The sequence below is a fragment of the Cnephaeus nilssonii genome (genome assembly GCF_951640355.1).
Source record: "Cnephaeus nilssonii genome assembly, chromosome: 5".
Classification (NCBI taxonomy): domain Eukaryota; kingdom Metazoa; phylum Chordata; class Mammalia; order Chiroptera; family Vespertilionidae; genus Cnephaeus; species Cnephaeus nilssonii.
The window spans coordinates 8,965,780-8,979,917 of record NC_137076.1 but is presented as its reverse complement, the minus strand read 5'-3'; the positions used below and the strand labels follow the sequence as shown (position 1 = coordinate 8,979,917).

At 42.3% G+C, this 14,138-nt stretch overlaps 1 protein-coding gene across 1 annotated transcript in view; it reads left to right on the top strand.

The window, feature by feature from the left end:
- Positions 1–14,138, top strand: part of WNT3A (Wnt family member 3A) — a gene marked incomplete at both ends in the record, with an annotated part of 52,327 nt that overhangs the window by 14,639 nt on the left and 23,550 nt on the right. Inside the window, one exon of the mRNA XM_079773162.1 lies at positions 1,064–1,305. Within this exon, the coding sequence (XP_079629288.1) occupies positions 1,064–1,305 (242 nt within the window). The remainder of the gene's footprint in view (positions 1–1,063; positions 1,306–14,138) is intronic.

Sequence of the window (14,138 nt, the reverse complement as noted above, 5' to 3'; positions counted from 1 at the left end):
GATGTGCCCGCAACCAAGGTACATGCCCTTGACCGGAATCGAACCTGGGACCCTTCAGTCCGCAGGTCGACGCTCTATCCACTGAGCCAAACGGGTCAGGGCACCTGGTCATTTTTTTAAATCAAGGTACAATTATGTACAGTGAAATGAAAACGGTTCAGTCAGTCTGACACACAAACACATGTGTAATCAACTCCCCCATCAACACAGAGCACTCTGTCACCCTCGTCCCCTGTAGCCCAGGAGAACTCTCCACAGGCTCTGAACTGTCCCATACGTAACCCTCCACCCTGGTAGCCGTGGGCCACAGGTGGCTGGTGTGACTGAGAAACCAAGTTCTCTCTCTTTTTATGTCATTTTACTTCATTAAAAGTCAGGTGCCTGTGGGTACAGGGGTCCATTCTGCAGCCTGAGAAACCTTCTCTTTGCCCCAGTCAGGCCCATCCCCCCGTGTGCATGTGGCAATCACCTCTCTGGTGTCTGTTCCCACCCATGGTGTGGTCAGCTTTTGTCTCGGAGAAATGGAACTCAGGCATCGGTCAGGCCGCTCTGCTGCCCTCACTCCTGTCTCCCAGCGGATTCCCCTGCAGAAGCCGTCTTGTATCCACACCTCCCTACTGCACTCGCAGTGCTTCCTGTCTGCGTGCACGCTCACAGCCCTGAGAATATTCTGAGCACGTCTTCCTTGGGACATAGGTTTTTACTTCTGTGGGGCTGGCCCGGGGGTGGGGGCTCTGTGGTTCAGCCACTGTTGTGCCCACCTTACCCTCACTCCTGCCCCAGGCCAGCAGCCCCTCCTCTGGGCAGCAAATGACCTCCAGCCCTCCCTGATGTACTCCCCACCACTCCACAGGCACATCTTGAGGTTTCGTGCTCAATCTCAGGTACGGTGTCGGGACAAGCTACCTCCAGGGTGGAAGCACATCTCACCCTGGAAAGCCCAAGTGCCCCAAAGAGAAGGGCCTTCCTTCTCCCTCCAGGGCAGCCCCAGCTTCTGCCCCTGCTTCAGAGGCTGCCAGGCCAGCTCTCCCACTCACCAGGCCTCTTTGCCCTTCTCCCCCAGGTCCCTGGCTGTCGGGCCCCAGTACTCGTCCCTGGGCACACAGCCCATCCTTTGCGCCAGCATCCCGGGCCTAGTACCCAAGCAGCTGCGCTTCTGTCGGAACTACGTGGAGATCATGCCCAGCGTGGCGGAGGGCGTCAGGATCAGCATCGAGGAGTGCCAGCACCAGTTCCGCGGCCGCAGGTGGAACTGCACCACCGTCAACAACAGCCTGGCCATCTTCGGCCCCGTGCTGGACAAAGGTACGCTTCCGGGGGGGGGGGGGGGGTGGCAGCCTGTTGGTGCAGCAGGCCCAAGCCAGCGGCCCTGCTCTGCCCTCGCGTCTCACCTGCCCCTCCAACAGGTGGGTGGTGCTGCACACGCCTGGTGATCTCGGCATCTCTGATGTGGTTTCTTCCCATGGTCACTGGCGCTGAGGGGGCTCCTGGAGCTCAGGAAGGACACAGGATCACACCGATTTCTCTGACTTGCCCTCCCTGAAAGGAAATTGCACTTAAGGCAGGTCTTAGAGAGAAAATACAATTAAAAGGAAAAAAAAAAAAAAACCAGGAAGGGAGAGGATTGGGGACCAAGAGGCACATGAGGGGAGCTATCCAGGGGCCTGGAGCCAGTGGTGATTTTGGGAAGGAGAGGAAGATGAGGAGGTCTGCATGTTGGTTAACGTTCGGTGAAGAGCAATTTTTCTCAAAACGGCATAGTTTAAACCAGCGATTTTCAGCCAGTGTGCCACAAGAATTTTTAATACATGCAATACCTGACTATTTAGTTAGGGGCACTGACCTCTTTTTCCTTAGGATGTCAGATTTTAAAAAATGACAACAGGGAACACAACAATAGCCATCCAGTGTAAATGAATCAAAATTATAATTATTTTTGTCAGATTGTCATATATATATATGTATATATATATATATGTATATTTATGCGTTGCAGAATTTTAGTAATTAGTTTATGTGTGTCATGAGATGAAAAAGGTTGAAAATCGCAGGTTTGGACAATGATGATGTGTCATACGTCCCAACAAATCAGAGTGCAGCACTCCCAGGTTGGTCTATGCCCCTCCACCAGTCCCTGTTCTCCCTCACATCTGGCGATCCGTGGGCCTCTGCATGTGGCCTGGGCTCCATTACTATATGGGAGCTGGGCCACATGGGCAAGTGGGAAGGGAAGGAGGTGGAGAGTGGGAGAGAGGGACTCCTTTCACTTAGCGGAATGTTTTCAAGATTTATCCACACTGTAACATGTTACAGCACTTCATTCCTTTTATTACTGAACTAGAGGCCTGTTGCATGATATTCGTGCAAGAATAAGCCTTCCTTACCCTGGCTTCGCTCCTGGATGCTTGGGAGCCCACAAGTCCTCGCTCCCGGCCACCCGGGAGTCCGAAAGTCCTTGCTCCTGGCCAGAGCACCGCTCCTGTAGCTCCCTCCGCCACCCCCCCTCCCCCTCATAGCAGGCATCCCGCCCCTCCAGGCAGCTCTGCGCCTGCATATGCAAATTAACCCGCCATATTTGTTGGGTTAATTTGCATACTCACTCCTGATTGGCTGTGGACGTAGCAGAGGTATAGTCAATTTACATGTTTGTCTATTATCAGGTAAGATAATATCCCACTATATGGATATACCACATTTTATTATTCATTCATCATCGATGGACATTTGGGCATTTTCAACCCTTGGCCATTGTAAATAGTGCTGCTATGAACATTTTAGTACAACTGTTTTCAAAGCCTTTGGAGTGGATGAGTAGAATTGCTTGGTCTCAGGATAATTCTGTTGAAGTTTTTTTGTTGTTGTTGTTTCTTTTTTAAAAGTATTTTTTTAATATTTCAAGAAAAAAGATTTTAAGTATAATAATGTTACATGCAATGAACATTAATATTTTAAGAAAAACAATTTTAAATATAATAATATTACATGCAATAAACATTAATATTTCAAGAAAAACGATTTTAAATATAATAATACTAGAGGCCCAGTGCACAAAATTTATGCACCGGTGGGGGGTCCCCTCAGCCCGGCCTGGACCCTCTTGCAATCCAGGACCCCTCGGGGGATGTCCGACTGCCGGTTCAGGCCCAATCCTGCAGGCAGTCAGACATCCCTCTCACAATCCAGGACCACTGGCTCCTAACTGCCTCTGCCTGCCTGCCTGATCACCCCTAACCACCTCTACCTCGGCCCCCGCCTCCACAGCTTCATCCAGAAGGTCATCTGGAAGGACATCCAGAATGACGTCCAGAAGGTCATTCAGCTGTTCAGTCTAATTACCATATTACGCTTTTATTATTATAGATTACATGCAATAAAAATTAATATTTCAAGAAAAAAAATTTAAATATAATAATATTACCAAAACTGTACTAACATAGTATAATATCATAAAAGTTGTAGGAAATATTAAAAATCTGCAAATAACAGGATTACTTCTATTATAGTCTAAAATATTTTTTTTCTCTGGCTCTATTTTGGTTCATCAGTTTATGTTGTTCATTATATCCCACAAATGAGTGAGATCATAAGATATTTATCTTTCTCCAACTGGCTTATTTCGCTTAGCATAATGCTCTCCAGGTCTATCCATGCTGTTGCAAATGGTAAGAGTTCCTTCTTTTTTACAAAGTAGTATTCCATTGTATAGATGTACCACAGTTTTTAGTCCACTCATCTGCTGATGAGCACTTAGGCTGTTTCCAAATCTTAGCTATTATAAATTGTGCTGCTATAAACATAGGGGTGCATATATCCTTTCTGATTGGTGTTTCTGATTTCTTGGGATATATTTCTAGAAGTGGGATTACTGGGTCAAATGGGAGTTCCATTTTTAACTTTTTGAGGAAACTCCATACTGTTTTCCACAGTGGCTGCACCAGTCTGCATTTCCACCAGCAGTGCAAAAGGGTTCCTTTTTCTCTGCATCCTCTCCAGCACTTGTCATTTATTGATTTGTTGATGACAGCTATTCTGACAGGTGTGAGATGGTACCTAATCGTCATTTTGATTTGCTTTTTTCCGATGATTAGTGACTTTGAGCATGTTTTCATATGTCTCTTGGCCTTCTGTATGTCCTCTTTCGAAAAGTGTCTATTGAGGTTCTTTGCCCATTTTTTTTATTGGATCCTTTATCTTCCTTTTGTTAAGTTGTATTAGTTCCCTGTAGATTTTGGAGATTAAACCCTTATCAGAGATAACATTGGCAAATATGTTCTCTCATGCAGTAGGCTTTCTTGTTGTTTTGTTGATGGTTTCTTTTGCTGTGCAGAAGCTTTTTATTTTGATGTAGTCCCACTTGTTTAATTTCTCCTTAGTTTCCATTGCCCTCCGAGCTGGATTGGTAAAGATATTGCTATGACATATGGCTGATATTTTGCTGCCTGTGGATTCATTTAAGATTTTTATGGTTTCCCATCTTATGTTTAAGTCCTTTATCCATTTTGAGTTTATTTTTGTGTATGGTGTTAGTTGGTGGTCTAGTTTCATTTTTTTTGCATGTATCTGTCCAATTTTCCCAACAGCATTTATTGAAGAGACTGTCCTGACTCCACTGTATGCTCGTGCCTCTGTTGTCAAGTATTAGTTGAGCATAATGACTTGGGTCAATTTCTGGGTTCTCTGTTCTGTTCCATTGGTCTATATGTCTGTTCTTGGGCCAGTACCAGGCAGTTTTGAGAACAGTGGCTTTGTAATATAGCTTGATATCTGTTATTGTGATCCCTCCATCTTTGTTCTTTTTTCTCAAGATTGCTTCAGCTATTCAGGGTCTTTTTTTATTCCATATGAATTTTTGAAGAGTTCGTTCTAGGTCTGTGAAATATTCCATTGGTATCTTAATGGGAAGTGCATTGAATCTATAGATTGCTTTGGGTAGTATGGACATTTTAATGATGTTGATTCTATCAATCCATGAACACAGTATATTCTTCCATTTGTTTATGTCTTCCTCTATCTCTTTTTTCAATGTCTTGTAGTTTTCCAAGTACAGGTCTTTCACTTCCTTAGTTAAGTTTATTCCCAGGTATCTTAATTTTTTTTGTTGCAAAAAATGAGTTCATTATTGGTATATAAAAAAGCCATAGATTTCTGGGTGTTAATTTTGTATCCTGCTACATTGCCGAATTCATTTATTAAGTCTAATAATTTTTTTATGGAGTCTTTGGGGTTTTCTTTGTACAATATCATGTCATCTGCAAATGGTAACAGTTTTACTCCTTCTTTTCCAATTTGGATGCCTTTTATTTCTTCTTCTTGTCTGATCGCTATGGCTAGCACTACCAGTACTATGTCAAACAAAAAATGGTGAAAGTGGGCATCCCTGTCTTCTTTCTGTTCTTAAGGGAAATGGTTTTAGTTTTTGCCTATTGAGTATGATGTTGGTTGTAGGTTTGTCATATATGGCCTTTATCATGTTGAGATATGCTCCCTCTATTCCCACTTAGCTGAGAGTTTTTATCAAAAATGGGTGTTGGATTTTGTCAAATATTTTTTCTGCATTTATCGATATGATCATGTGATTTTTGTCTTTCAATTTGTTTATGTGATGTATCACGTTTACTGGTTTGCGAATATTGTGCAAGCCTTGCATCCCTGGAATAAATCCCACTTGATCATGGTGTATGATCTTTTTAATATATTGCTGGATGCCATATGCTAATATTTTGTTGAGAATGTTAGCATCTATGTTCATCAGGGATATTGGCCTGTAATTCTCTTTCTTTGTAGTGTCTTTATCTGGTTTTGGAATTAGGATAATCCTGGCCTCATAAAAAGAGTTTGGAAGTGTTCCTTCCTCTTGGATTATCTGAAATAGTTTGAGGAGTACAGGTGTTAGTTTTTCTTTGAAAGTTTGGTAAACCTCCCCTGTGAAGCTGTCCGGAACTGGGCTTTTGTCTGGTGAGAGTTTTCTGATTCTTCCTGATTCAGTTTATATTTTTCTAGGAATTTGTGTATTTCATCCACATTGTCCAGCTTGTTGGCATATAGTTGTTCATAGTATTTTCCTACAATCCTTTGTATTTCTGTGGTATCAGTGGTTACTCCTCCATGTTTGTTTCTGATTTTATTTATTTGGGTCCTCTCTCTCTGTTATTTGATGGGTCTGGCTAATGGTTTATCAATTTTGTTTATCCTTTCAAAGAACCAATTCTTGGTTTCATTGATTTTTTTTTTAGTCTCTATGTTATTTATTTCTACTCTCAACTTTATTATTTCCTTCCTTCTCCTTACTCTGGGCTTTTCTTGTTGTTCTCTTTCTAGTTCTTTAAGTTGTAGGGTTAGTTTATTGCTGGTTTTTCTTGTTTTTCGAGGTATGCCTGTAGTGCTATAAACTTCCCTCTCCGGACTGCTTTTGCTGTGACCCAGAGATTTTAGGGTGTTGTGTGTTCATTTTCATTTGTTTCCAGGAAGTTTTTTATTTATTTCTTGATCTCATTGGTAGACCATTCAATGTTTAGTAACATGTTTTTTGGCCTCCATGTGTTTGAATGTTTTGGGTGTTTTTACTGTAGTTGATTTCTAATTTCATTCCACTGTGATCTGAGAAGATGCTTGATATTATTTCAATCTTCTTGAACTTGTAGAGACTTGTTTTGTGTCCTAACACGTGGTCTATCTTTGAGAATGATCTATGTGCACTTGAGAAGAATGTATATCCTGCTGCATTGGGGTGAAATGTTCTATGAATGTCAATTAAATATCCAGTGTGTCCTTTAGAGTCTCTGTTTCCTTGTTACGTTTTATCTGGAATATCTATCCAGTGAAATCAGAGGGGTGTTCAAGTCCCCTACTATGACTGTATTGTTGTCAATCTCTCCCTTAAAGTCCTCTAGAAGTTTTTTTATATATTTACTAGAGGCCTGGTACACGAATTCGTGCACAAGTGGGGTCCCTCAGCCTGGCCGGTGGTTGAGATTATCAGGGCTGTCTCATCCAGTCCCTACTGGGGCAATTGGGGCTGGCCAGCCAAGGGGGATGGTTTGGAACTGCAGGAGGTTGGCTGTGGGAATGCACTGACCACCAGGGGGCAGCTCCTGCATTGAGCATCTGCCCCCTAGTTGTCAGTGCACGTCATAGCAACTGGTTGACCAGTCATTCGGTCATTCAGTTGTTCGGTCATAAAGGTCACTTAGGTTTTTATATATGTAGAGGTGCTCCTATGTTGGGTGCATATATGTTTACCAGGGTTATATCCTCTTGTTGGATCGATCCCTTTAGTATTATGTAGTGACCTTTTTTGTCTCTTGTGATGGCCTTCTTTTTAAAGCCTATTTTGTCAGATATGAGCATTGCTACTCCAGCTTCTTTTTCTTTTCCATTACATGGAATTTTTTTTTTTATCCCTTCACTTTCATCCTGTGTGTGTCTTTTATTTTGAGGTGGGTCTCTTGTAGACAGCATATAGTTGGGTCATGTTTTTTTTTTTTGTTTTTTTTTGTTTGTTTGTTTTTTTTATCCATTCTGCTACCCTACGCCTTTTGATTGGAGCATTTAGTCCATTTACATTTAGGGTTATTATTGATAGGTACTTATTTATTGCCATTATATTTCTGTAAGGCTAGGTTTCTCTCTCTGTTTCTTCTTCTCATTACAGCAATTCCTTTAGCATTTCTTGTAATGCTGGCTTGGTGGTGATGTACCCCTTATCCTTTTTTTGTCTGGGGAGCTCTTTATTTGACCATCTATTTTGAATGATAGCCTTACTGAATATAGTAATCTTCGTCTCAGATCCTTGCTTTCCATTACCTTGAGTACTGCATGCCATTCCCTTCTGGCCTGTGGAGTTTCTGATGAGAAATTAGGTGTCAGCCTTATGGGAACTCCTTTGTAGGTAATAGTTTGCTTTTCTCTTGTTGCCTTTAAGATTCTCTCTTTGTCTTTAATTTTTGGCATTTTAATTATGATGTGTCTGGGCATGGGCCTGTTTGGGTTCTTCTTGTTTGGAGTTCTCTGTATCTCTTGAAGTTGTGTGACTTTTTCCTTTACCAGGTTAGGGGAGTTTTCTGCCATTATTTCTTCAAACACCTTCTCTATGCCTTTCTGCCACTTCTGATGAGTCTGCTATTCTAATATTGTTACCTTTCATGTTGTCCTACAGCTCCCTTAAGCTGTCCTCCTGCTTTTTAATTTTTTGTTGTTGTTGTTTTTTTGTTTTCTGATTGAGTGATATTTTCAACTCTGACTTCTATTTCACTGATTTGATCCTCAGCTTCCCCTAATCTGCTGTGTATTCCTTCCAATGTGTTCTTTATTTGTGTTATGTCATTCTTTATCTCAGACTGTTCTTTTTTCATAGTTACTATATCTTTTTTTATGCTGTTGAGCAACTTTACCATCATTACTCTTAACTCTGTTTCAGATAAATTTCTCATCTCTGCCTCATTTATCTCTTCTTCTGGAGAATTCTCTGCTTCTTTCATTTTGGGGTTGTTTCTTTGTCTCCTCATTTTGGTTGTCTGTTTGGATTTGTGACTATGTATTAGGTAGATCCTCTACACCTCTCAATCTCTAGTGCAGGACAGTGTTCAAGTCTACTTCTGACTAATTAGATTGGGCAAAGACTCAAGGCCTCCAGAGACCGCCTCTGCCTACAGACTAATAGGATTCTGACTTGAATTGCCCACCAGGCAATCATCTGAAGGTGTGGCAAGTTTTTTTCAACAGGGTGGGGCAGTTGCTACTGCCTGGAGGCTAATTGTTATTTTTAATCTCTTAAGTGACCTCAGGGCAAGGTGTTTTCCAATAGGGTGTGTCAACTGTCTTCCCCCAAGGCAAGGCAGATGTCTATGTGGGAAAGATGTCCTCTGCTACTTGAGGGAATGACTCAACCCAGGAAACAGGGTGTCTGCCTTCTGAGCTCTATCCCCGGAGTCCCCAGCTCTACCCCAGAGTCCCCAGTCTTGGTTTCTGCCCTCACAGCTCCAGTCCACTTCACCCTCGCTCTGCCAGAGCACAAGGTGGGTGGCTCCACAGGGAATTTTGTGCATTGGCCCTTTAAGAGAGTGCCTGAATTTCCAGCCATTTTTCCCGGGCAGCCAGTGCCCCGCTGCTTTTCACAGCCAGATGTTATGTGGGTACCCTCCTCAGTTTTGGTGCTCTCTGCTGGGGTGGGGGGGGCAGCTTGGGGATTAGAACCCAGAGTTCTCAGTGGCAACCCCCCACAGCTGAGATCTCTCTCGGAGACTTCAGTTGCTGTCTGTGGGCACCGGGCCAGCCCTTTCACACCTCCACCCCTCCTACCAGTCTCTATGTGGTCTCCACTTTTGGTCCTCCTGTTTAAGTTTTCCAGGAACCATCAAACCGTTTTCCACAGCAACTGCACCATTTTACATTCCTATCAGCATTGCATAAGGGTTTCAATTTTTTCCACATCCTTGTCAACACTTGTTATTCTCTGTCTTTTTTCTTTAGCCATGTCAGTGGACACAAAATGGTATCTCATTGTGGTTTTTATTTGCAATTCCCTGACGGCTAATGATGCTGAGCATCTCTTTATGGGATTAGTGGACATCTGTATGTCTTCTTTGGAAAAATGTCTATTCAAGTTCTTTGCACAGTGTTTAATTGGGTTGTTTGTGCTTTTACTCTTTAGCTATTAAAGTTCTTCATACATTCTAGACACTAAAAACTTGTCAGATATATGATTTGCAAATATTTTCTCCCATTTGTAGGTTGTCTTTTCACTTTTATGACAGTGTCCTTTGATGCACAAAATTTTTAAATTTTGGTGAAGTCTAATTTATCTATTTAGATATCGTATCAAAGTAAGCATTGCCTAGTCTAAGGTTACAAGGATTTATACCTATGTTTTCTTCTAAGAGTTTCATAGTTTTATCTCTTACATTCAATCTTTGATCTATGTGGTTGATTTTTTCATATGAGGTTGGGGTCCAACTTCATTCTTTTGTATGTAGAAATCCAGTTATTCCAGCACCATCTGTTGAACAGACTATTTTTTCTCACTGAATGGTCTTGGCACTCTTGTCAAAAATCAATAGGCAATAGATGTGTGGATTTATTTCCAGACTCTCAATTCCATTCCATTGATACATATGGCTATACTTCTGCCAATACCACATGATTTTGATTGCTGTAGCTTTGTAGTATGTTTAAAGTTGGGAAGTGTAAGTTCTCCAACTTTGTTTTTATTTTACAAGATTGTTTTGGCTATTTGGGGTCCCTTCCAATTTCATATGAATTTTAGGATTAGCTTTTCCATTTCTGCAGAAATGGCTATTGAGATTTTGTTGGTGATTTTATTGATTCTGTAGATAACTTTGGGGAGTATGCCATCTCAGTTGGTTGGAGCATCATCCCATACGCCAGAAGGTTGTGGGTTTGATTCCCAGTAAGGGCACATAACTAGGTTTCTGGTTTGATCCCCAATTGGGGCACGTACTGCAATCAATGTTTCTTACATTGATGATTCTCTCTCTCTCTCTCTCTCTCTCTCTCTCTCTCTCTCTTCCTCTCTCTCAAAGGATTTTTAAAAACAACCTTAAGTCTTCCAATCCATGAATATGGAGTGTTTTTATCATGAAAGGCTGTTGGATTACATCAAAATCTTTTTCTTCATCAAGTAAAAGGATCATGTGGTATTGCCTTCATCCTCTTAATGTGGTATGTTAGTGCTGGTTGATGTTTCTACATTCTTGGGATAAATCCTCCTTGGCCATGATGTACAATCCTTTTAATCTGCTGGATAATTTTGTTTGCAATGATTTTGGTGACGATTTCTGCATCAGTATTTATAATGGATATTGGTCTGTATTTCTTTTCTTATATTTGTCTGGTTTTGGTGTCCGGGTAATGCTGACCTCATAGAATGTGTTTTGAAAGGTTCCCTCCTCTTGTTTTTTGGAAGAGTTTAAGAATCATTGGTGTTGATTCTTCTTTAAATGTTAGTTATAACTCCCCAAGCTTTCTTTGTTGAGAGGTGTTAAATTACTGATTCAATATCTTGACATGTTATAGATCTATTCAGACTTTCTATTTCTTCTTGAGTTAGTTTTAGTAGTTTGTGTTTTCTAGGAATTTCTCCATGTTGTCTAGATTTCTTGCTTTTTTGCAAGCCTCATAATTTTTGGTTGAAATATGCACCTTTTTAATATTATAATATGGTAACTCTGGAAATTGGATTATTTTCCCTCCTCTGTTATGCTTGCTGTGAGTTTTAGTTGCTTATTTTTGTGTCTTTCTTTTTTTTAAATCCTCACCCAAGGGTATGTTTTTATTGATTTTATAGAAAGAGGGAAGGGGAGAGAGAGAAAGAAATGCCAATGTGAGAGAGAAACATCTATGAGTTGCCTCCCATATACACCCCAACTAGGGATCGAACCCACAATCTTTTGGTGTATGGGATAACACCCCAACTAACTAAGCTACCCAACCAGGGTTCTTTGTCATGTGTGGTCTCTGAAGTATCTGTTTCTTTAGCTTGTGGTCAGCTAGTGGTTTGGCAGAAATTTCCTTAATATCCTGGAGCAAAACATATACAACTGAAAGGAAAAAATACTCCTTCTAGTCTTTGCAGATTGGCTGTGCTGTGCACTCTTTCCATGTTAGCTAGTCTGCTCACAACTCTGCCCTAGTTTTGCTCCCTGCCACTGAGCCTGAAGATCAGCTGGAGATGAAATCTTAAGATATTTCTTGAGCATGCATCCTGCCTTTGGTATGCATGTGGCTTTAGCTCTCTCAGGATATAAGAGGAGCTTTTCAAAGCTTTTATTCACCAAAGTAGCTCTTCTCCCAGCCTTTCCTCCCAGGCAGCCAACTGTAATCTTTTTCACCAGGTGGCAGTGGCTTGTTTATTTGATTTTCAATGTTTTCAAGGAATACCCTCCACTGAGAAACTTCTAATTTTTTGTATAGTCCTTTAGGGAACCCAAACAAGTCCTTGGGAACAATATCCACTACACTCCCTCCAGAACCATCTACCCACATGGAAACAACAAAGACAGCCATCTCAAGACTTCACGTCAGAGGGTGGTTTGCTTGGTTGCTGAAAACCTTGGGCTCCATTCCAGGGTTCTGACGATGTTGAGTCTTTGTTTGATTATTTCAAATTCATTTTTATTGATTTCAGAGAGGAAGGAAGAGAGAGAGAGAGAGAGAGAGAGAGAGAGAGAGAGAGACAGAGAGAGATCATTGATGTTTCTATCTCCCTCTCCCTCTCCCTCTCTGAAATCAATAAAAAAGATATATATATATTGATCGGCTGCCTCCTGCACACTCTACACCGGGGACTGAGCCCACAACCCGGGCATGTGCCCTGACCAGGAATCAAATTGTGACCTCCTGGCTCATAGGTTGACACTCTACCACTGAGCCACATTGGACAGGCTTGATTTTTTTCATGTTTCTGTGGAAGGCAGGCCCTGGACACTTCCTACTCTGCCATTTTGCTGATGTCACTTCGTATTGCCTTTGAGACCTAGTGTCAGGGACCAGGCATCACCACATTCATTGAGGCAGTTTCAAAGGCCCCCCAAGGTCTAAGGCAGGGGACACAAACCCATCCCTTGATGGCATGTCAAAGTCACCTTAAGAGGTGAGCATGAAGGATAAGACGTGCACTGGTGCAGCCGCCCTCAGGATACAGGAGAAGGAAAAAGAAGGAGAGGTGCACCAGGTCCTGGGATTGCTGGCATGCATGTAGCAGGGGCCCACTGAAGAGGGGTCCTGGGAGTGCAGCTGAATGCTGCATTGAGGGCTGGTGGGACCTGATGGTGTTTGTTCAAGGGCCCAGGACTCCCCAATGTCAGGTGGCCATAACCATCTCCCCCAGGTGAGCCCATGTTCCTGGAGTGTCACCCTTCCCATCTACAAAATGGAAAAATAATTGCTACTCAGCTGACTTCACAGAACTACCATAAGCATAATTATATAGCAGCTCCCCATGGGGATGGCCACTGCCATGCATGGGAGGAGTTAGGTCCACAGAGCAATATGGCACATCAGGCATGTGGGAACATGTGCGTATGAGTGCATGTGTGTGCCTGCATGTGTGCCTGAACATGTGTGAGTGTGGGGCATGTATGCATGTATGTATGCATAAAGTTATATGGGTGTGCATGGCTGCATGTGTGGCCATGTTTGAGAAAATGTGTGTAGTGTGTTTGGTGTTCATGTGTGTGCTCAATATGTGTATATACATGTGTGGTGTGTGTATATACGTGTGTGGTGTGTCTATATGCACAAGTGTGCATTGCATGGTGTATATGCAAGCATGAGCATGTATGTGTGTGCACATGTGAGTAAGCATGTATGTGGTGCAGTTGCTGCCTATGTGGGTCCTATGCTGTGCTTTGGTCAGTAGTGTTGTGGAGCAGGGAGGCATGTTCAGCACTTGTACCATGGCCAGGAGCCCCAGGCAGGGTCCTAGGCTCTCTGGGTTCCTGGTTCCAGAGCCCAGATTGGCATTCCTCGGGTTCCCACTTCCCCAAAAGGAAACAGCAGGATTGGGGGAAGAAGGCAGAAGCCTGTCCTCCCTGGAGAGGCTGCCAGTGGTGGTGGAGTAAGGCTGTCTCCGATGGGGTTGGGAAGCCAGGGAGGGAAGTGTGGGTTTACTTACGGGCTCTAGCCTATCCCATTGCTCCACATGTCTTTCCTGTCAATGCCCATGCCACGCCATCTTGATTACCTGCAGTAAGTTTTGCAATCCAAAAGTGTGAGTCTTCCAACTTTGTTCTGCTTGTCCAGGCTTTATTTGGTTATTTGGGGCCCCTTTCCATCCTATATGAATTTTAGGATCAGCTCGTCAATTTCTGCAAAAATCTTGGATTTTAAAGGATTGCATTGAATCTGCACATTAATTTTGGGAGTATGGCCATCTTGCAATAGTGTCTCCTGGTCCAGAAACATGGAATGTCTTTCCATTTACTCTGGCCTTCCTTAATTTCTTTTAATGACATTGTTTTCAGGGTACAAGTCTTGCACTTCTTATATAAAATTTATTTCTATGTAGTATATTCTTTTTGATATGATGGTAAATGAAACTGTTCTCTTAATCTCATGTTTAGATTGTTCATTGTTAGTGTAAAGAAACACAGTCAATTTTTAATATTGACCTCATACTCTGT